This window comes from Impatiens glandulifera, chromosome 4 (assembly GCF_907164915.1).
Source record: "Impatiens glandulifera chromosome 4, dImpGla2.1, whole genome shotgun sequence".
Taxonomy (NCBI): domain Eukaryota; kingdom Viridiplantae; phylum Streptophyta; class Magnoliopsida; order Ericales; family Balsaminaceae; genus Impatiens; species Impatiens glandulifera.
In genome coordinates, this window is record NC_061865.1 from 19805956 (window position 1) to 19829383 (window position 23428).

At 27.7% G+C, this 23428-nt stretch overlaps 4 protein-coding genes across 4 annotated transcripts; 2 read left to right on the plus strand and 2 right to left on the minus strand.

Annotated features, from left to right (window-relative positions):
- The first annotated feature begins 6122 nt into the window (after window positions 1-6122).
- On the plus strand, window positions 6123-6884 carry LOC124934903 (secreted RxLR effector protein 161-like). The gene has a single exon (XM_047475395.1). It carries the CDS (start codon window positions 6123-6125, stop codon window positions 6882-6884), a length of 762 nt encoding a protein of 253 aa, XP_047331351.1.
- Window positions 6885-13760: 6876 nt separating this feature from the next.
- LOC124935968 (protein FAM133-like) lies at window positions 13761-16221 on the plus strand. The gene is made up of 5 exons (XM_047476412.1): window positions 13761-14055; window positions 14617-14718; window positions 15406-15553; window positions 15632-15675; window positions 15773-16221. The coding sequence occupies exons 1-5, from the start codon at window positions 13969-13971 to the stop codon at window positions 15986-15988; spliced, it is 597 nt and encodes a 198-aa protein (XP_047332368.1). The 5' UTR covers window positions 13761-13968; the 3' UTR covers window positions 15989-16221.
- A 542-nt stretch (window positions 16222-16763) lies between these two features.
- On the minus strand, window positions 16764-19023 carry LOC124934371. Its single transcript, XM_047474895.1, has 7 exons — window positions 18823-19023; window positions 18603-18672; window positions 18347-18506; window positions 18171-18252; window positions 17539-17758; window positions 17288-17352; window positions 16764-17202 (listed from the first exon to the last, which is right to left on the minus strand). The coding sequence occupies exons 1-7, from the start codon at window positions 18916-18918 to the stop codon at window positions 16942-16944; spliced, it is 954 nt and encodes a 317-aa protein (XP_047330851.1). The 5' UTR covers window positions 18919-19023; the 3' UTR covers window positions 16764-16941.
- An 810-nt stretch (window positions 19024-19833) lies between these two features.
- On the minus strand, window positions 19834-22054 carry LOC124934372 (60S ribosomal protein L5-like). Its single transcript, XM_047474896.1, has 9 exons — window positions 21991-22054; window positions 21756-21825; window positions 21573-21664; window positions 21332-21458; window positions 21160-21239; window positions 20949-21065; window positions 20494-20628; window positions 20243-20412; window positions 19834-20074 (listed from the first exon to the last, which is right to left on the minus strand). The coding sequence occupies exons 1-9, from the start codon at window positions 21991-21993 to the stop codon at window positions 19969-19971; spliced, it is 900 nt and encodes a 299-aa protein (XP_047330852.1). The 5' UTR covers window positions 21994-22054; the 3' UTR covers window positions 19834-19968.
- Between the last annotated feature and the right edge of the window lie 1374 nt (window positions 22055-23428).

The following is a 23428-nucleotide window of genomic DNA, read 5'->3' on the forward strand; positions in this document are numbered from 1 at the left end:
ATAACCTCATCTTTGAGGTTATTTAATCAAATTTCCCATTGAATTATATATATTATATTCAAAATTATGAATAAGTTAGGGTGGGCTTAAGCCCACCTTAGCCATAAGCTCAGTTCGTCCATGTAAACATGAATCATATTCTCCATTTTACTAATGGAAATACATGCATACCACACAAGTATTGATAGAAATTGTAACTTTCTTAATATGGAAGCGGGATTTGATTCATATGGAGAATCTGTATTGGGAGAGGAGATAGGAAACGACGGCTTAGGAAAATTTCTGTCGTAATCAAGAAACAAGTGTTGGAAAAGACGGAGCATCCTACCTGCGAGAAATCGAGATGAGTCGTCAAAATTATGGGGTAAATGACGGTGGACAACTTTTAGTATTTGTGATGAACATCTTCTAAATATTCAATTTCGTTTGTAATTTTTAAATGATGTTTGTTATTAAATGAACATTTGTTATCTTTAAATTATTTGATGATATTTATATTTGTTATTTTAAAATAATGTTGTGATTATAGGTGTACTTTGTCAAATATATATTATATTATGTTTGAGATATTATTTAGTGGTAGTAAAATTTAATTTTTATTAATAAAATTTAATTTTTGAGTTTTTGAGTTCGAGTTCGAGTAGCTCGAATTGTCATCGGTTTGAGTTCGAGTATTTATAATGTAATTCGAGTCGAGTTCGAGTAGTATGTTACTCGATTCGTTTACACCCTACACCAAACTCAATAAAACAAATATTGTCTAATTAATTCCAAAAGATAAAGAACTAATATTGTTAAATAATCCGAATTTCAATTACAAGATTAATTATAAAGGGTCAGTCAAACATCTTAGCAATATGAATATAGAAATAGAATAATTTATTAACGATTTTCTATCCACACTAATGGGGTCGTTTTGAAATTGAATAATTTATCAACAATTTTTTTTTATCAAAATTGTTTATATAATGGTCTTTTATGTATATAAATATATAGTTACTGTTGTAAATGGTTACATCAACAAGTATTAGGGAATTCTTTGAACCAACCGTAATCAAAAAGATGGTTTCAATATATTAGAATTCCTGGTGTCTCGCGTAGAGCTGTTGACGCCTTCTTACGGGTTTTTTTACTTGTCTTGGTTTGTCGAATGATCATCACAAAAATGATATTACAAAAAGCTCCACAAAATATTAGATTGCCGTGTCTTTTTTTTTACATGCGGGTACGAGGAGGAAGACGTGAACAAGTTTGTTCTTCATCTGTGGTGTTGTCTCATTGTGCTAGGGTCTAAAATCAAGGCATCGGTCCTAGAATAAATTCCAGCAACCTTTCTCGGCACCCGGTCTCGGTCCTATTATGCACATGGGCCAGATTTCTGTTTTGTTGTTTTATTATTTTGTTTTGCTTTCCTTTTCTATTTTACAAACCGAATTCTGTTATTTTCTTGTATTTGTTGTAACCGAATATTTTGGGGCAAGACATCACATATATAAGGCTGGTCTTTCTTCCCCAAGGACCCATGAATAGAATAATGAAGATGTGAACTTCGACCATATTCGTCTATTATTATTTACTATGGACTGTTTGGTGTAGACCAACGGTATTTCTCTTCGCACCTTGGTTCTTCTATCCCCTCCCCCCAAATTCTCTATCGAAAACCTTCCGCTGCCCTTTGATTGTAGAATTTTCACCGGTCTTATAGATCAAGAACTTGATTTTTGAACCCAAAACACACCTTACGAAACAAGTCGTAACACATTGCTATTATGTGCCGTCCTTGAAAAACTTTTGCGACAAATTTCTAGGGTAACGAAATTGGCTCGATACAGAGAACATGATAGATGTTTTTGAATTAGCTAGAAAATGTGATTCGCGGAGCCTTTCGCTGATTTGTGTCTGTCGAATCGTTACAAGTGACTTCAAAACCATGGCCACGAAAGGTGGAAGTGATGAAGCTTGTTGATCCCAGACTCCAACAAGAGATTTTGGAATCCATTGTGGAAGCCAATACCGTAGGCCCTAGTTTGGCAAACCTTATTTTTTCCAATTTTTTATATAAATCAATTTTTATAAAAAATTTGATTCGATATAAATTTTTTGATTACATACAACTTCCAAATTTTGAGGTTGCTTCAGATGCCTTAACTACATTTAAGGTCGTTCCTGATCTTTCTCTATCTCTTAATTAATAAACCATACAAATTGGGTGAAGCACTAACTTGAAAATTGAATGATATTTTGTTTTTTTTATTGTAGGAACTTTTGACCAGGCATAAGTCCTCGGTTACTGAATTTCTATCTAAAATTTATAATTAGGTATGTTTATGATACTTAGGATTGTTGTATGTTTGCATATTAGCCCATTTGAAATGGTTCGTGGGTTGTTGGCATCGAATCGACCACTTTTGTGGGTGAACAGGGATATAGAGAAACAGGGATAATAATTCCATGGGTATGTCAGAATTCGGTGTTGTGAAATCATGTCGTAGGGTGTTTCTGTTAAGAAATATGTTAGTTTGTTTATTAGTTTAATATTGTATATGGAGATGTATAACTCCTTGTTCTTATCTAAAAGTAGTTAGTTGTTCTTATCTTATGTAGTAGTTAATGATAGTTAGTTATTATTATCCTATTAGTAGTTAGTAGAAGTTAATAGTTAGTTTATGAAAGTTATTTTACTTTTCAAATGTAAGATGATGGCTATAAATAGCCCTTTATCCCTTCAATAAATTCATCAAGTTCTCTCTTACAAAATTCCTCTTCTATAATTCTTTAACTTAACTTGTCAATTGGTATCAGAGCAAGGTCTTCTACGTTGCAACGAAGAAGAAAGGTGAAGTAATCCATGACAACCAAAAATAATTTTGTTCAAGCTTCGATACCGAAGTTGAATGATCACTACGAACATTGGTGTATGTTAATGGAGAACTTCCTTCGATCCAAAGAGTATTGGGGGTTAATAGAATAAGGAATTTCGACAATTGCTAGAGGATTTGAACTAACAGATGCAGAACAAAAAGCCATTAATGAGGCAAAGCTAAAAGATTTGAAGGTAAAAAATTATCTCTTTCAATTTATTGATAGAACGGTATTAGAAACCATTCTAAATAAGGATACATCAAAAGATATTTGAGAATTTTGAAACAGAAGTATAAAGGATTTGTTAGAGTGCAAAGAGCACAAAGGCAAGCTCTTCGCAAAGAGTTTGAAATGTTAAATATGAAGACAGAAGAATCTGTGAGTGATTATTTTGATAGAACTCTTGTTATTGCAAATAAAATGAGAGTCATTGGTGAAAAGATGGAAGATGTTGTAGTTATTGAGAAATTTTTGAGATCTATGACATCTAGATTTGATTATGGTGTATGTTCAATTGAGGAATCAAATGATGTTGATACTCTATCAATTGATATGTTGAAAAGTAGTTTGTTGGTTCATGAGCAAAGGATGAATAGACATGTTTTTGAACAAGAACATGCTCTAAAAGCTACATATGTTGATCAAGGAAAAGGAAGAGGTCGAGGAAACGGTGGTAATAGAGGAAGAGGTAGAGGTCGAGGGAGACAATCCTTTGATAAATCTACTATTGAGTGTTACAATTTTCACAAACTTTGACACTTTTCTTATGAGTGTCCAACCAAAGAATGTGAGATTAAAGCACAGTTTGCTGAAACTAATGAAGATGTTCTATTAATGGCATATGAAGAAAACAATGTGAGTAATAAACAAGAATCGTGGTTTATTGACTCTGGCTGTAGCAATCACATGTGTGGGAAAAAGGAGATGTTTTGTAGACTCAATGAAAACATCCATACAACCATCCGATTTGGAGATGAAGTCTGGAGGCTAAGGGAAAAGGAGATGTACGTGTCATTGTGGAAGGGAATATGCAGACCATTCAAGATGTTTTCTATGTTCCTGGTCTGAAAAGTAATTTGATTAGTGCAGGCCAATTACTAGAAAAATGTTTGACAGTCCTTCTTCAAGATGGAAAGTGTAAGATATATCATCTAGAAAAGGGAATAATTATGACAACTCAAATGGCAACAAACAGTACTTTCATTCTTCATTCTCAAAAGATAGAGAAAGAAGAGACATGTTTCTCATCTATAGAAAGTCAAACTTGGTTGTGGCATCAAAGGTATGGTCATTTGAGTATTCGTGGATTAAAAACTCTTCAACAACTTGACATGGTGAAGGGACTTCCAAAGTTTGAAGCTATTTCAGGTTTGTGTGAAGATTGTTTGATAGGCAAACAGAAAAAGAATCCATTCCCTAAATTAAGTAAATGGAGAGCAGAACAAGTACTTTAATTAGTACATAGTGATATTTGTGGTCCTATCAATCCTACATCAAATGGAAATAAAATGTATTTAATTACTTTAATTGATGATTTTAGTAGAAAAATCTGAGTATATTTTTTGACAGAAAAATCAGAGGCTTTCAAGATTTTCAAAATTTTCAAGCACCGAGTTGAAAATGAAACTGAAATGAAACTCAAGTGTCTTAGAATCGGTCGTGGAGGAGAATTCACATCTAATGAGTTTGTAAATTTCTGTCAAGATCATGGAATAAAGAAGCAAATCACTTCAGCCTACACCCCACAACAAAATGGAGTTGCTGAAAGGAAGAATCAAACAATTATGAACATGATACGAAGTACACTTTCAAGCAGAAAAGTTCCAAAAACTTTCTGGCCAGAAGCTGTAAATTGGACTGTCTATGTTTTGAATAGAAGTCCAACATTTATGGTAAAGAATATAACTCCAAAAGAAGCTTGGAGCGACTACAAACCTACAGTGGAACACTTCAGAGTATTTGGTTGTATATCTTTTGTGCATGTTCTTGATGTTAAAAGAACAAAATTGGATGACAAAAGTCTAAAGTGTGTATTACTTGGAGTAAGTGAAGAATCAAAGGCTTATAAACTATACAATTCGGTCACTAAGAAGATAGTTATAAGCATGGATGTGAAGTTTGAAGAAGGTGAAAGCTGGAATTGGAATACTGGTCTTATAAAGGAAAGTGATGTCACATCTATTTTAAAAGAAAATGATGATGAAGTAAGAGTCGACATAGAAAGAGGACAAAATAGCAACATTGTTCAAAGGCAAAACAGTAGTACTTTAAGTGATAATGAGCAGGTTATTGTTGAAGACAATACTACTAATGTTGTTGATGAAGATAATTCTTCTAATGTTGCTACAGAAGACAATACTACTATAACAGAAGGAAGGGCTTTAAATGTTAGAAAACCACCAATATGGTTGAGAGACTATCTAGTTGAGGATGATCAATTTGAATATGATGTTATACATCAAGCATTGCTTGTAAATAGTGATCCTATATTGTTTTGTGAAGCTATGAAGACACCAAAATGGATAAATGCTATGGATATGGAAATCGAGGTTATTGAAAGAAACAATACATGGGATTTGACTAACCTGCCGGTTGAAGCAAAGAAGATAGGTGTAAAATGGGTATTCAAGACTAAATTGAATGAGAAAGGAGAAGTTGATAAGTACAAAGCTCGACTTGTGGCAAAAGGATATAATCAAGAACATGGAGTAGACTATAATGAGGTATTTGCACCTGTTGCTAGATTGGATACAATTAGAGTTGTAATTGCATTGGCTACTCTAAGGAAATGGACAATTTATCAACTTGATATAAAATCAGCCTTCTTGTATGGAGAATTAAATGAAGAAGTCTATATTCAACAACCACCTGGATATGATAAAAAAGGTCAGGAGCATAAAGTCTTCAAGTTAAATAAAGCACTATATGGCCTCAAACATGCCCTTAGAGCTTGGTATAATCGGATTGAAACTTATTTTAGCAAAGAAGGCTTTAAAAGATGTCAATATGAACACACTCTTTTTATCAAGGTTGGAGACAAAGGTATGTTTCTAATTGTATGTGTTTATGTGGATGATCTTATATTTACTGGAAATAATGAAAGTATGTTTGTTAATTTCAAGAAATCAATGAAACATGAGTTTGAGATGACTGATTTAGGAAAGATGAGATTCTTTCTTGGAATTGAAGTGTTGCAGAGCTAATGTGGCATTTTTATTGGGCAGAAGAAATACACACATGAGATTTTGGAGAGATTCAATATGGATCAAAGTAATCCGGTTCTAAATCCTATTGTTCCAGGTTGTAAACTTGGAAAATCAGAAGAAGAAAAGAAGATTGATACTACTACTTATAAACAGATAGTGGGGAGTCTGATGTATTTAACCGCTACTAGACCAGATATTATGTTTGTGGTAAGTCTTCTTACTAGATTCATGGACTGTCCTACTGAATCACATCTTGCTGCAGCAAAGAGAGTACTCAGATATTTAAAAGGAACAATGGACTTTGGGATTTTTTACAAGTCAAAAGGACAACAAAATTTAATTGCATATACTGATAGTGATTATGCAGGGGACCTAAGTGATAGGAAAAGTACTTCTGGATATGCTTTTATGTTTTGTTCTGGAGTAGTATCTTGGTCTTCAAAGAAACAGCCAGTAGTTTCATTGTCCTCCACTGAAGCTGAATTCATTGTAGCTGCATCGTGTGCTTGTCAAGCTGTATGGCTTAGAAGGATTTTTAAGGAAGTAAAACACGCTCCTGTTGGTGCTACCACTGTATTCGGTGACAATAATTCAGTAATCAAGTTATCAAAAAATCCTGTGATGCATGGACGAAGCAAACACATTGATGTCAGGTTTCATTTTCTCCGTGAACTTACAAAAGATGAAACTGTGAATCTAGAGTATTGCAATACTAAAGAACAAATTGCAGACATCATGACTAAACCGCTTAAGTTGGATGCTTTTGAGAAACTACGAGATTTGTTAGGTGTTTGTGTTGATCCAAGTGTAAATTGATACAAGTGTTATCAATTTAAGGGAGGATGTTAAGAAATATGTTAGTTTGTTTATTAGTTTAATATTGTATATGGAGATGTATAACTCCTTGTTCTTATCTAAAAGTAGTTAGTTGTTCTTATATTATGTAGTAGTTAATGGTAGTTAGTTGTTATTATCCTATTAGTAGTTAGTAGAAGTTAATAGTTAGTTTATGGAAGTTATTTTACTTTTCAAATGTAAGATGATGGCTATAAATAGCCTTTTATCCCTTCAATAAATTCATCAAGTTCTCTCTTACAAAATTCCTCTTCTATAATTCTTTAACTTAACTTGTCAACTTCGTGAGTCATTGCGGGTGGAACTAAGTGTTGGAGAGCCTGAGAGCAGGATTGTAAGAGTTTGGGACAGGTGAGAGAAGGAAGAAGAACAGGGAAGGAATAGTTGAGGCTGAGGGTCCGAGAGCGGTAAAAGAATTGAATTACCGCTGAGTGTGATAGTCGAACTATTGAGACCTTCCGAGAGCATTTATCGCCCTCGGTGAAAATCATCACCTACGACAATTAGACTTTCACCGAAAGTTTTTGCCTCTTCTTGATTGAATGATAATTCAGGATGATGACAAACGCGTTCTACATGAAGAGATGAAGCTCCTCATGCATTTCGATCAACGAATGAAGGTTTATGGAGAAATCCCAAAATATGCACGGGTGTTCTTAAGGGTGACCAAGGAACCCTACGTCCAACCGAAAAAACTCGCACTCGACCTAAGAATCTTGGCATCCGACCGAGAATATTCAGTCTGGCTTGTTTTCGACCGAGAAAACCAGCCAAACATGCCTTCTCGATCGAAGAATTCTGCTTGCAACCTAGAATTCTCACGAGCGACCGAGGATCAACTCCCGCATTGACTGAGTGCCCAAGCCCATTGACCTCGGGTCAAATCATGCCCAAACCCACATATACCTATTTTGCGACTTGGACACTTGTCTAGACCTCTTAAGGCTTTTAATTTTAATTATTTTTTAAAAAATAGAATCCCTCAATTATTTTTAAAAAATTGAAATAAAATATATAAAATGATATTAAATATTTTTAGAATATTATGACAAAAAAATATTTTGATAAAGATATGTTTGAATTTATTTTTAAATTATAACATCTTACACACATTTAAATATTATTTTATAACTGTAAATGCATGAAAAATAAATATGTGTTTTGAATTTAAATAAATATAATAAAATTAGATTTTCACATAAATAGAAAAAAAAAACATTTATGTAATAAAACAATTTTTTTTAACGTGTAGAAAATATTGTGGGAAAACCTTTTCTCAAGTGTTACCAAACATCAATATGAAATTATTATAAAAATAAATACTAAACACAATTTTTTAGTCTCAGTAACTAACTTCAATAATTAAAATACATAAATTTTTTAAAAAATATTTAATTTAAAATATATATGTCGAAACAACCTTAAATGTCATTTTAGTTATAATGTGATAAATTAATTTTTTTAAAATACATTAAAATAATAAAACTAACATTTTAAAAAGAATGATGTTATAATTTTTATATTTAATTATTATATGTAATATTATGTATGCTTATTATATCAAATTTTAGAATAAATTTAAGATAAATTAAATCAACAATCTAATAAATAATAATAATAATAATAATAATAATAATAATAATAATTTAGCTCAATATTAAATAAATAATTTAATAAATAGAATATTAAATTATTTAGGAATAAATTTTAAAATATAATTACTAAAAAAAGTATAAGAGAATATAATATAATATTAAATAAATTTGATTCAATAATTATTTGATTTATATAATAATAGTATTAATGAGTATTAAATATAAATGTATTATTAGTAATAAAAATAAAATATTAAAATAAATTTATTTTAAAAAATCAAATATAAATTTTTTTAATTTTGTAAAATATTTTTTCATAAATTAATTTTATATATTTTTATAATAAATCATTAATTTATTTGAAATATAATTTTATTAAATTTAAAATATTAAATTATAGTAATTTATAAAATAAGAATATATAATAAATATTTTTTAAAAAATAAACTTTAACATTCATTAAGTTAGTTTAATAAATATTATAAATAATAAAAATAATTATAAATTTTACTGAATTTTTACTAAAATTTGATTAATAAATTTATAATAAAATAAAATTAAAATAGATTAAATTATATATTTAATTAATAATTTATAAAATATATATTTTTTAATAATTTTAATTGTATGTGGTTAAATAAAGCATGCATGTAATTTCATTTAAAAACTAAAATTGTTGTTATCGTTTTTGTTAATATAATTATTTTAAGTCTGTTATATGTTAATATAATTATTTCAATTATGTTATAATAAATTTTAATTAAAGAAATTAGTTATTTTAAAAATATTAAATAAATTTATTTTTAATTGTTTTATATTATTATTTAAAAAATAAGTTTTAAAAAAATAATTAGTTATTTTAAAATATTAAATTATTTTATTTTATTATTAATAAATATTTTATAATATAAATTTTAAAAATATAAATACAAAATATATAAATATATATATAATAAGTTAAAGTTTTTTTATATAAAAGTTTAAGTATTTTTATATTAAAAAATAAATTGTACCTGATACAAATACAACAAAATTATATAAAATGTATTAAATTATTATCAATTAGAAAGTTTATTATCAAATATATTAATTTTTTAATTATTAATAAATCATATTATTTTCATAAAAATATTTAGAATTCATTATTATTATTTATATATATATAATTTATTTATAATATATTATAATATTAATAATAAATATTAGTAATTAAAAGAATTAATTATATAATATATTATACATTAATTTAATATAAAAATAATTAAATTTTACTTATTTATAATTGTAAAGAGTTTATACTGTGTATGTTATAATTATTACAAAAATATTATATTGTTTAGTAATAATTTAAATTATAAAATTATTTTTGTAATATTTATTTAAATAAAAATATATTTATATAACTTAAAAAATTATAAACTTATATTACAATATTTATGTAAACATTTTTATAATTAATTTATAATTGGATAAAATATATATTTTTTTTTTATGAAAATAGATAATTATATATTTAAAAATATTTTTATTTATATTTTTATTGGAATAATATTATAAAAAACAAATGATAGATTAATATATAAATATTTATTTAATTAATGTACAGTTAAATAATGAATATATATCATTATAAAAAATAAAAAATATATAAAATAAAATAACTAAATAATATTTACATAATTAATGAGTTATTTTTTTATAATTTATTTGTCAATATTATTTTATAATTAAATTTTAATTATTTTATGATAAATTATTTAAAAACTAATTAAATATAATTATATTGTTTAAGGTTATAAATTTTTATTATATATATTATAAATTATTATTGATTTAATGCAGAATAATTTATAAGAAAACATATTATTATATATTAATAATTTATTAAATAAAAATATAATATATATTTTTTTATAAAGTTAAATTTAATCATTATATTTTTTAACTAATTATTATATTTTTCATTATATATATATATATTATTGAAAAAGAAATTATATAATTTAAGTTAATACATAATAAATATTCTTGTATAAATATATTATCTAATACTGTGTTTTTATAAAAATAAATTATTAATTAAAATTGTAGATTACTTTTAATAATTATTAACATTAAAAAATTTTAAAATATTAAGTATTAAATATTATATTAATAATTAAATATTAAAATTAGTATATAATAATTTTATTTGATATTAATTAGATAATAAATATATATTTGTAAATAATTATGTTTTATTAAATACATTATAAATATTAATTATTAATTATGTATATATTTAATTTTAATGACATTTTAAACAATAGTGACAATATTTTTTTTTCACATAAGCATGCTATTAATTTATTAATTATATTCTTCTCTCGTGATATTATAGTGTTTTTGTTCTATAAAAGGATAAAAAATAGCTTTTATTTTTTTTAATTAGAAAGTTAGCATCAACTAAACTTCAAATTTATTTTTAAAAAAACGAACTAGTCACACCAAACTCAATAAAACAAATATTGTCTTAATTAATTTCAAAAGTTCACTAAGACTCTTAAGTAACTCGATCCATTGCACACTTCAATTTCAATTACAAGATTAATTAGTTTTTGGTTTGTCAAATCTCTACGTGTAAGACACAAGTCCCGGTTGCATGTGACAACTTCTCAAACTTTATTCACGCATTTGTAACAAGCTTAACTCGTGCAAGATTTCTCGTAACTCGTGCAAGATTCCTATATGCGGGTAATCTTAAGAAATTTTTCTTAGACATGTACAACAAGATTGTATTTAAATAAAAGAATGATGTAGACCTTTTTTATATTTTGTTGGTTTTTAGTTTGATCAATATATATTTAGTTCAAATTTAAAATGTCAAAAAAAAAGGTAAGTATTTGTTTTTGTCAAGTATTTCGTTTGGATGTGGATGGATATTTATCTCCAAACCCTAATCTAGAAAAGTGTATCTTAATTATAAATATTTATGATAATTAAGTTATCAATAATTAAACTATAAATACATACTTATTTATTTTTTCAAAACATAGATAAAATTAAATTTGATACATAATAATATATACTGTGTATCAATATTTTTTAATTATTGAATAAAATTGATTATACGAATTATCTTTTAATTTGTTAAATCCAACTAACAATAAATTGAAACTGAAATCCACTTTGATAGCTAGATTGTACATTTGATATTAATTGATATTTATTTATTTTTAAATAAATTTGATGTATTGTATAACAATAATATTTAATTAATAAATAAAATTGATTAAATCAAACCAATTTCCATATAAAATTTGACTGAATCAAAGTGAGTGCAACCTAATATTGCTTTAAAATCAAGTGTTTAGTGAAAATATTAATTAATTATTAAAGAGTGGACTATATTATCATATTTTTGGTTTCTATTTATAGGTATTTTAAAGAAAAGATGCAAAACAAAAACAAAAAAGACAAAAGAAAGTGGAAGACCTTGGTTAGCAAAGAACTTTTAGGGTTGATAAGATAGTGGCTAGCATTTTTGGTTAATTCATTTGATACTTAGATATATTTTATATAAGATTTGTGTTTGGTTCATTTACATTTACAATTTTCAAATATTTCTTACAAACAGTTATCAATATTTAAGACATTAAATTTAAATAGTTATTAGATATTTGTAAGTTAAATAAATGATGTCTCTTTATTCTTGAAAATTATTAATAAATTAAATTAATTACAATATAATTGAATTGTCCTATTTATAACTAAACCAAATAAACTAAATTTTGAAAATAAATGAATAAATAAAAATAGAAAAAAAAAAACTTAAATAATAATAAGAGTAAAAATACTAATATTTTAGTCTTTAGTAATTTCCTTAACTTAAAATTTATGTTCACAAAGTTTAAAAAATGGGTGTTTATTTGAAAAATCTATTAACTTCAAAATAAAAAAAATGTGGTTAAGCTAAAATAAAATTTAAATTGAGAAACACACCAATTATTAATTATTTACAACTTTAACATATATATTATTATTATTATTTGAAATAATTTTTAATACAACTCAATTTGATATATATATTTTAGGTGGTAAAATTTTTATAATAAAAATAATTTGTCTTAATTTAAATATTAAAATACATATACATAAATTGTGAAATATATATATATATATATATATATATATATATATATATATTCTTTTTATTTTAATAGACAACATGTCACAAGTTAAAATTAGTGAATAAAAACTTTATTAAAAACTTAAAACTCATTATAATATATAAATTTTAATAAAATATGAATTCAAATTCTAATAATATATATAAATAATTTTATTAAATTTAGAAAGATAAATTATTTTTTAATAAAAAAAATAGAATAATGTGTTCAATTTTTTTTTAAATAAGTTACATCTTTTAATTTTTTAATAACTTATTTTTATTTAAATTTACAAAACATAATTATAAATATGAGTTATCAAATAAATTTATATTAAATAGATTCTTTATACATATTAAATTAAATGATAAACCATTTTATTAAAAAAAAACAATTAAAATTTCAACTAACTCTACATAAATATATGAATCTCATCTTCTCTTAAGTAATAAATGTTTTTCACTTGTCAATTTTTGTATTAAGAAATATATATTATCATTCAAAAATAAAGCATCACATGTAATTCAATCAAACCTTATTTATATTTTTATAATTTTTTAAATAATTCTCCCAAATTCCTATAAACCATATTATCTATGAAATATAAATATTTTAACTTATTAGACCATTTATGATACTATGAATTATTTTAATATAAATATATATTTTGTAACTAAATTTTATTATTAAATTAATTAGTACTTTACCCATGAGTTACTTATTATTTACCCTCAAATAATATTATTTGAAATTTAACATATATATTATTTTTATTATTAAAATATTTTCTCAAATAATATTATTTGAAACTTTAACATATATATTATTTTTATTATTAAAATATTTTTTAATACAACTCTATTCCACATACATTTTTTGTAGTAAAAAATTGCATTTCTATTCTAACAAACAAATATTGTCTTTAAGTTAAATATTAAAATACATATACATAAATTATGAATAATATATAAATCATCTAACAAACAAATATTTCAATCTTTAAAAATTGAAGATAAATTTATTAGTAAAATTAACTTAGAAATTTCAATAGAAAGAAGTCAAAATCCCTATTAACGTATTCCATCAATTTTGACTATCTCTCTCTCTCTTTCTCTCTTTTTCTATCCCAATCCAAAAATTTGATCTTTTCTTCTATATCGTCGCCATATCCGTTTAAACTTGAATTCGCTTTGATCGGAGAAATCAATCGAACCCATCTTCAACTTTGTTGACCTCTCTGTTCACCCTCCATCTCTCTTCTGAAGGAATTCAAGCGTCACCCTTTTTGGATTCTCCCGAAATATGGGGAAAAATCAAACCTATAAAGCTATGCAGAGAGCAAAACTGTCTGGAAGTTCAGCCGGGCAAGAAGATGTTGAAGACGGCATGGTTCGTCCCCTTTCATACTAGTACCATTTCTCTTTGACTTGCTTATTTGATTCATTCGGACATTAATCTTCTTCATTTGTTCATATTGTGTACATTCTAGCATCTATTAGAGTTAGCTATAGTTTTCTTAGTAGTTTCTGTTGGTAGAAGATGTAGTTAATACTCGAAAAACAATTAAGAAAGTGTCATATTATCTGAAGTTAAAATCAACAACTTAGATGTTTTATGTATTTGAACCATTAAGATGTTCTGGGCTTGTAGCATTTGTAAAGATATATGAACAGCATTGAATGATTTGGGAGAAGTTAAAAGCAACAACTTAGATGCTTGATGTATTTGAACCATTAAGATGTTCTGGGCTTGTAGCATTTGTAAAGATGAACAGCATTGAGTGATTTGGGAGAAGTTAAAATTAACAACTTAGATGTTTGATGTATTTGAACCATTAAGATGTTCTGGGCTTGTGGTATTTGTAAGGATATATGAACAGCATTGAGTGATTTGAAGATTTTGTAGAGCAGTTGTTGTTGTTGTGTACTTTTCTGATGAGGACTCTCGCAGGTGGATGGTTCTTTTCATTCACCAGAGTGGCATGCTGCTCGTTTGGCTAGCCTTAAAACTTCTCATACCATCACTTGGGAAGAATACAAAAAGAAGCAAAAGGTAATGTCTCTAAATTATGAGGAATTCTCACTTCAAACCTAATCATTTGTTATTTACCAGCAAGATCTTATGAATAAGTCAGTAATGATTTCTTAGAAATTGAGTTCTTTTTGTGTTTTTTTGTAGCTCTGACATCTAAATTTGTGACTGAGGCATAAATCTTGTTTGGATGGATATCCCATGTTTTTGAGATGCATATATTATCTTGGATTTTATGCTGGATCATAGACTGTATAATATTTTAGATTATGAGGTGTATGTGGGCTTCATTCATCCAAAATTATCTCTTATTCAGAAAAAAAAAAGTCTGTCATGTTCATGTTGCCCGTGCTAATTTTTGGAAAATATCACGTGATTTAAAATTATTTGTTTTTTTAGAGAGAAACCCATGGCCAATTTTGTTAATGGAATTGTGAAAAGATTAACCTTCTGATTTTCGTCAACTGTCATGAAAATAAAACTAATAACTGAATGATATTGTAAGTCAATGTTCTCCTATTCCGTTCATCCAGAAGATTATTTGGGTAGGGAACCATTTTTGTTAAGTCTTAGATCTTTGCATAACACAATCCATGTTTTCAAGTTCTCATAATAGTATCAGGCATCACCCAACTGTAGTCCATAACAAACTCCAGATTTTTCATACAAACAGACAGTGAATTAAGATGTTGTGTTGCGGATTTGTAGGAAGATGAGTTGAAAAAGGGAGAACAAGAGGCAGATAAAGATAGACTGATGAAAGAATACAGAGCTCAGCTAGATGCTGAAAGGGCAGTTAAGCTGGCCAAAGGAAGAAATCACTCAAACAACAAATCATCTGATACTAGGAAGAAGGGTATGCATTAAAAGTTAAAAACATTTACTTCCTTCTTCAGGTGTCTTGAAGTCTTTTCATTCTTTATTTTCTGATTAGCATATAAGGACAAGGAATCCAGAAGTAGGAGCAAAAAGCGTAAGGTATTTCTTTTTCTAATTTTATAGGGGAAGATAGAAACAATGGCATTGATGAGTAGAAAGATAAGTGTCCAACTGATGACATGATATATGCATACAGCGTTCAAAAAGGTCTTCTGAGTCGAGCTCGTCTTCAGAATCCTCCAGTAGTGAGGATGATGATGATAAAGAATCAAGAAAATCAAAATCAAGATCAAGGAGAAAGGAGAAGAGAAAACATAGATCAAGATATAATCATTCTTCTTCTAATGAAGAAGAAGAGGCTGGTGGACCTTTGCCGCTGTCTAGATTTTTCGGGAGTAAAGCGAAAACCTGATTAAGTTTTGTGTGTTTGTTGGTATTTGCGGTGAAGATTTTTTTTTTTGTTGAGAGTAAATAGTCTCAAATCTCAATTCTTCACTAGTATCAGATTTATTATGAAGAAATATATTTAATTTAGCAAGATGGGTGGAAATATATGTAGTTGTTTTCCATTATTTTGGCTCCAAAATTGTGTGCCTTAGGCTAACTAATATGGTTTGCCACATTTATATTAAGCACTTTCAACATTATAAATTTGGCTGATTTGGAACATTTTTTTGTTGGATATGGATAGAAAATATTTAAATTTTTAATTAAGTCATATTTTAAAATATTATTTTATTTAAATTAATATTTTTTTTGGATTTAGTGTAGGAATTATTAGCATGACTCTTATAGTCATATAACTCCCTTAAATTAGATAGCTTTGTTAGTGAAAATTGAATTGATTTTTTTTTAAGAAATCTTTGTCAATGTTTCTCTTTTGTAATAAGCAATAATCTAGAAAAGATAATCTTTAGAGTTTTTGAAACAATATTTACTATATTGTAAAAAAAACATATTATTGTTAAATGGATAAAAAAAAGTCACTATAATTTAGAATTTGAAAATAATTTGTTTACAAAATAAAAAAAAATATATATATATATATATATATATAATATACATTCTAATCTTGGATTATCATTTAACAAATAATATGATCATTACCCAAAAAAATAATAATAATTTTAAATAGGCTTATATTCCTACTCTTTTATAATTTGAAAGGAAGAAAGCCACACAAAATGTTCACAAAAAGATAAAAACTTTGCTATTGAATTAGCAATTCATTTAAGTGTATAGAATACAACTTGTGACAATAATATAAAATTAGAGAATTTGTTGTAATAAGAAGCATTTGTTCAAATTTGTTCAAGTAAAGAGATGTAAAAAAATCATTAAAAAGTTAATGAGATTTGTATGTCTCTACCAGATAAACGCAGGCAAGACGTAAGATGGTGAAGCATCGTATTTCTCAGCAAGAGCCTTCAAAGAAGATGGATCTGACACCTCTTGATTATATGATGTCAGTCCGAGTTCATCTGCATGGATTCCACCACTTATGAACACGGATTCTATTCCTGATGCCATAGCTCCCTTTATATCGTGATGGAGAGAATCTCCAACCGCTATACAATCAGAAGCATTATCGATCCCAGCCATTTCCATTGCCGAATCATAGATCCTCTGAAAGACAGTTTTGTATAGATTATGTGTAAAAACGATCTATAAGAACATATTTTATGTAACACGACGATATTTCCTACATTACCTTGTCTGGCTTCCCCATCCATTTTACTTCGCCTCCTAGACTCTCATATTTGGCAGCCAATGTACCTAAACAAGAGAATCTATAAATAATAAAATAAATAATTGAAGACAAGAATTTTGAAAGCTAGCACGCCCCCAATGAGATTCGAACTTGAGACGTCAATAATCAAGTTCATTACTACATTTATGCTGCTACTTTTCACATTTCAAGAAAATTAACTACAATATACTAAATAAGAAGCATTGTTTTACCGGGCATGACTCGAAGAGCCCTGGCCTCGACTGTCACGAAATCTGGATTTGCGACTACCATAGGGATACCACCTTTAGCTGCGCATTTTTCCAAGATTTTCTCGAGCTCCTCTAGTTTCAATGGAAGTGAACCACCAGAAGATAACCCTAAAGCTTCAGTTCCATGTGCCAAAATAAATTCAGCATCTTCCACATTCTCCACTACATCCAAACCAAGACCCTGCACTAAGAACAAATCACTAATCCAGTTTTCTTCTCCAAAAAAAGAAAATTCTTCAAATAATCTTCTTTGGGACCTATTTGGAAACACTTTTTGTTTATGGATCCAAATTAGAAACCGGAAAATGTGTGACTAAGTTATGTTTACAAATGCGATCTCATTTATATTCAAATCCAGCTTAGATATCTGACAAAAAAGAAGTGTTCCCATTATATATGACAATCCAGTTACATTATATGTATATTTGTCAAATGTAACAAACTTATTTGATTAGACCAAGAACAGGAACAAGAAGCCAGAGAATTATAGACAAGAGAAAATTATAATATTTATTTGATAAGTCACACAAATGCTCATTTAAACATAGAGTAATGAACACAAAATTTCTAAGAGTAGATGAACTTCACCTTACCTCGAGGGATATAGCACCCCGGTCACTCCACGTCATGTGAATGCATGATCTTCCGAGGGAAGCAAACCATGAATCATTTCTCCTGTTCAAAATCAGTAACCAACCCAATCACATATCAATTGAAAAAAAGTAAATAAATAACTTATGTTAGTTAGAATGCAATAATATTCATTCACCTTTGAAGATATTGATGAGTCAATTCTCCACTTGTAATAGCTCCAACAAAGAGAGAAGTATCGAAACCAAGACTCTTCATCTTCTCCATTGTTACTGATGCACGCCTAGAAGAATTACTAATGATTATCATCTTGGCACCAGTAGTAGCAAGTCTTTCCACTTGTATCCCAATTCCCAAAAGACAAAAATTGTCATTTACAAAATCATGAGCAAAAAAATGTCTTATGCTAATAATAATAACAGATGATAACATACATGTTGAGATTGCATCAGGGTAGGGTTGTTTCCCATCGTGAAGAACTCCAAATTGGTCTAGGAACCATGCCTGAAACAAGGAATTTCAGAGATGAAATTGAAATTAAACCAATAAGCAAAGAACCCAAGTCCAACTACATGATCAGTATGTATATATATAGAAAACAATGAGAATTGTATGACGAAAACTTGTAAGTAGAGTTAGGGCAGAAGAAATTACCTTGAAAGGGCGAGTTTGTGTTAGTTGACGAATGCCATTCAAGGTTTGGAAGAAATCGGTGCCATTGGAGGAGGAAAGTGAACATCTTGCCATCATTTCTCTTGGAAAATTACACTCGAACGAAAGAGAAACAAAGAACAAATTTTATGGTTCAAAAGTGCTTGTTTGGTTCAGATTCTCCTCATCTAGTTCTTACAACTACTACTTATAACCTAAAATCAAAAAACAATTATAAATATTAAGTTTTATATATAACTTTAATATTAAAAATAAATATGGCTAAATTTTTTTTTGTTTGAAAATTTTGGATCTTTATTTTTAAACTTTGAGAGGTTTTTATTGTTAAAGCTATATAAAATCGTTTGAAACATCATTAACTTATTATTACATTATATTTATAAATAAATAAATAAAATAATAATGTCACTAATTTAACTATTGAATTATCCCACTAAAGAACTCGTGTTAAAAATCGGCTTAAGACCAAAATGTTGCATATTCAATTCGATTTGAATGTGATTTAATTTTAAGCGGAGTGTCATGTTAGTTATCATTTAATTCATATAAAAATAACTCCCAAGTTTCAGATAATCGGTATTTAAAATCCTCATAATCCATATAAGTCATTGGGTATAATTTTAAGAAGGAACTTCAAATCTGAAATCTCTATAGATTAAAAAAAAAAAAAGCAACAATTGGACCAAATAAATATATTGGTTGAATCCGAAAACCACAATTTTCATTGAGAATCAATCAAAAGTTGAGAAAAAGGGATTAGACAACTCTAATATCAGATAATATTTTGTATTGATTAATTATCACAATTATTAAACTACAATAAATTAATACCATTCAAAAAATAGCACTTACTAAATCAAATTAAAATCAGTTTTAATCATGTTTAAAGAATAATTTTCATGAAGCAAAAATTTTACATTTATATTCTGACTAAAAAAAACTTCATATTAATAGAAAAACAGTTTTCTAAGGTAAATTACGGCAGCATGTCAGTTTCCAAACAAATTGAAACCTTAAAACTGAAAATCAGTAAAACACCATCTCTTAAGTTCAACCAATTCTTGAAAACAACTAAAGTAAACAAAACCATCAAATCTTCATAATTGAAGATTGAATAAACAAGATCGATCACTCGTCATCGTCATCAGATCCTCCAGCAGCATTATTGAGAGCATTCAATCGCTCAATCAACTTCGACTTCCTTTGCTCATATGTCAGTTTCTTCAAGTTGTACCTGCACAAATATAAACAAAACATTTAAGATATTTTAGACAAATTATGAAAACAACATCATCTAGATCTTGTTTGATTGATCTGGTGTCATTTGAATAACTATTTGTTTAGATAGGTTATAAATTGTTTATAGTTATTTGAAAACAATCCCAAATATTCATTCATTCACCTCTTATGCTCCTTTGGTGGCTGTTTCTCAGACTTCTTAGGAGAAGGATCGGCACGAATGGCAGCATGAACTTTCTTGTACAGCTCAGCAATGCCTTCAGCTTCAATCCCTCGTTTGATGTACTCACTGAAATGAGTCTGGTACTTCTCTGGCTCATCTTCCAGCAAAGACTATATATATACACAACTAAACTTGTCAATAAACTAAAGTAAAAGCCTTTAGATAGAATACTGTGAAAATAAGAAACAAACCGTCATGTATGCAGCAATATGCCCGCCATAAATATACTTGTGGTGAACATCAGCATCAAGATTCTTCGACTCCTTTGAGAATCCAGCAAATCTCTTGTCACTGTGAGGAATATCCAAACCACCATCAAGTGCACCCTGGAAATCAAATATATGTAAGAAACCAGGATTTATATAAGTAACTGCAACTGTTAGAACAGACAACTGAAAATCAATTTAGAGCTTCTAATGATTTTTTTAAACAGAGGGTATTTATGCAAGTTTTCAAATGTTAGAACACACAAAATGCAAAAAAATCTTGAGCTTGATTAAAAATCAGGTTGTTTGAAATAAAGGTATTTTGATGAATGATGAATGATGTGATTAATAATGAGTAGATTGTTGTTTGGATAGTGGGTTATTTGAAATCAATGAAATTCATTACAACATGTCATTAATAAAAAATGCATGTAAAATACCTTAAGAGCACCGAAGACACGGTTCCCTGTGGTGGTCCTGATAAGGCCGACATCGAGAAGAGCCCTAAAAGGTCTCCTGCTTTCTGCAGGCTCAACTGAATAATCCTCTCCAGAAGCCTGAATACAAATATATACACTATTAGCATACAAAACAGAGGAAATACATGGAAGAGATATTTCATCAGAAAACAGCATAACATAAGACTTTTACCTCTACATTTCCTTGATACTCATCATCCATCTCAAGTTTTTTCAAAACACGACGAGCCAACAGAAGTCCAGTACTGTAAGCTACATTATGTGCAGATCATAATTGAGATTACAAAATCATTCATTTAAAAAAGGTCACAAATGATCATATAAGAAAACAATAGAATGATTACCAGCTGCATAATTTGTAAGTCCTACTTCAAGACCATAACGAGGCAACTCATGAGAATATGCTGCAGCAAGAACATGATCTCCAGTTATGCTAGCAGATATGATTTGCGCAACAATATCCTTGTTTGACTATGAACCGGTTAAGGGTTAATCAATGATAATTCAAACAAACTTTAAAAATAAAAATCTCACAAATTTGGTAAAACAAACTGAAAAGACTAAACAAATCTCAAAAATGGATACAAATCGCACAACAAAGCGATACTTGGGAGTGTTGTACTTGTTCTTGTCCTGATTAATAAGGCGAACTCTAGCCCTGTAATCAGTCTTTCCCTCTGCAAATACAATACAATAATCTCAATATCTTATTACATTCTGAATCAGTTAACAAAGAAATAAAGAAACTTGAGATCTTATATAACATACGTCTCCTTCTCTTGAACTTGACCTGAAACCTCTTAAAGTAAGCCCTACTCTTCTGGGATTTGACAAAAACCTGAAATGAAAAACATGGTGAGCTTGTACTGACAAAAATGTCTGATTTTCCACGAGAAGGAACAATTGATCAGATCAAAAGATTCATGATCGGAAACAGGAACGGCGGATGAATGATATCTCATAGAGAGAGAGAGAGAGGAGAGAGATTAGGGTTTCATCTCACCATTGCGGCAGCAGCTGAACTTCAAGGGCTTCGGTTTGTGCTGGAAAGGATGAAATGTGAAGATTTGTGGGTTTAAATAGCTGCAAAAACCTAGCCTCATTTTATTTTATTTATTTTTATTTTATTTTTACTTTAAGTCTTGTTTTATTTATATTTTTTATTTTATAAAATTATTCTAGAATTAAATTATTTACCTAGAGCTGGTATAATGTTAATCACAATTAAATAATAAAATATTTTTATTCATTTTTGTTAACTCAATAAAAGTTGCAATAACCCAACATCAAACAAGCTCTACTATCAAAAGAAATAATCAAAACATTATATTGTCTAATACCCTACCCTTTTTATTTTTATTTTCAATTAAAAAAAATAATATATAATGTATTTTATATTTAAGGATTATTTTCAAAATATATGTATAATATAATATAATTTATCCACCCTTAATCAAGAAACTATACTAGACCTCTAAATTAAATCAAATAAAAATTATATATATAATTAATTAGTAAATAATTCTAGATAACGCAAGATCAAAATTAATAATCCATGATCTAGATATCAAATTGAATAAAGAATTTACAAAAATAAAACTTTTAGTAGAAAAGATCTATAGATTATGCGATTTGTTATTGATTTTTCAAAGACGAGCTCATTTAAGTTTTTGAACGATGACTACTGAAATAGAGCAATTCGAACAAATCAATAAAACGGTTTCAAAAAATTCTCTACTAAAAATTTTGAACGGTAGTTAAAATTATTCTTAGCTTCGATAAGAAACGTCGGAAAAAATTCAGCCAAGTGAAAATATAGCATCTACATCTATGACCAAAATAACGAGAAATTCATACAAATAATTAGATGATACCTGTAAGAAAGTTTTTAGATAAAATAGATTAACATTTTAACTTTTAGTCTTTTTTAAATCTTCACAATCACTTTATTTATAATATATTTTTTTTTATAATAATGTATTAATAAAGAGAGATAAATAAAATTTCTTCATTTTTTTCCAAGTTTTTGATAATGTCTAATAAGTACTAATTAAAACATGCAATCAAAATGAACATGTTATTTTATTCGAGACAAATTATTTATCTGTGTTTATCTATTGATTTATTATACTATTCTAAGATTTTTTTTCACTAAATTGTTCATGACAAAATGTATCAAAATTCTTAAAACGAATAAGCCTATTAATAAGAATAAACGTGTAAGTGAGAAAGAAAATAACTTAATAAGACACTCAAATACTTTCGTCTCACGAATTCTTTCATTTCCCATTCATTCTATCCGTCGAGTTATCTTGATTCAGTTCGATTATCGAAAATTTGATTCGTCAACAAGTTGCTCAAGTTCACCAAAAAAAAATATTGTGGTCAATGAGAAGTATATTTTAAATTTGTTGAAGGTTAAATCTATTTTAAATAATCGG

Excerpts from the sequence above, each read along its gene's own strand:
- LOC124934903 (XM_047475395.1), top strand. The coding sequence starts at position 6,123 with ATGGATCAAAGTAATCCGGTTCTAAATCCTATTGTTCCAGGTTGTAAA.
- LOC124935968 (XM_047476412.1), top strand. The coding sequence starts at position 13,969 with ATGGGGAAAAATCAAACCTATAAAGCTATGCAGAGAGCAAAACTGTCT. Across the intron at positions 14,056-14,616 it reads AAGATGTTGAAGACGGCATG|GTGGATGGTTCTTTTCATTC; the intron begins GTTCGTCCCCTT and ends GGACTCTCGCAG. Across the intron at positions 15,676-15,772 it reads GTAGGAGCAAAAAGCGTAAG|CGTTCAAAAAGGTCTTCTGA; the intron begins GTATTTCTTTTT and ends ATATGCATACAG.
- LOC124934371 (XM_047474895.1), bottom strand. The coding sequence starts at position 18,918 with ATGATGGCAAGATGTTCACTTTCCTCCTCCAATGGCACCGATTTCTTC. Across the intron at positions 18,673-18,822 it reads CACAAACTCGCCCTTTCAAG|GCATGGTTCCTAGACCAATT; the intron begins GTAATTTCTTCT and ends TCCTTGTTTCAG. Across the intron at positions 17,203-17,287 it reads GGATGGGGAAGCCAGACAAG|AGGATCTATGATTCGGCAAT; the intron begins GTAATGTAGGAA and ends ACTGTCTTTCAG.
- LOC124934372 (XM_047474896.1), bottom strand. Across the intron at positions 21,665-21,755 it reads CAAGTTCAAGAGAAGGAGAC|AGGGAAAGACTGATTACAGG; the intron begins GTATGTTATATA and ends TTGTATTTGCAG. Across the intron at positions 21,459-21,572 it reads ATCGCTTTGTTGTGCGATTT|TCAAACAAGGATATTGTTGC; the intron begins GTATCCATTTTT and ends ACCGGTTCATAG.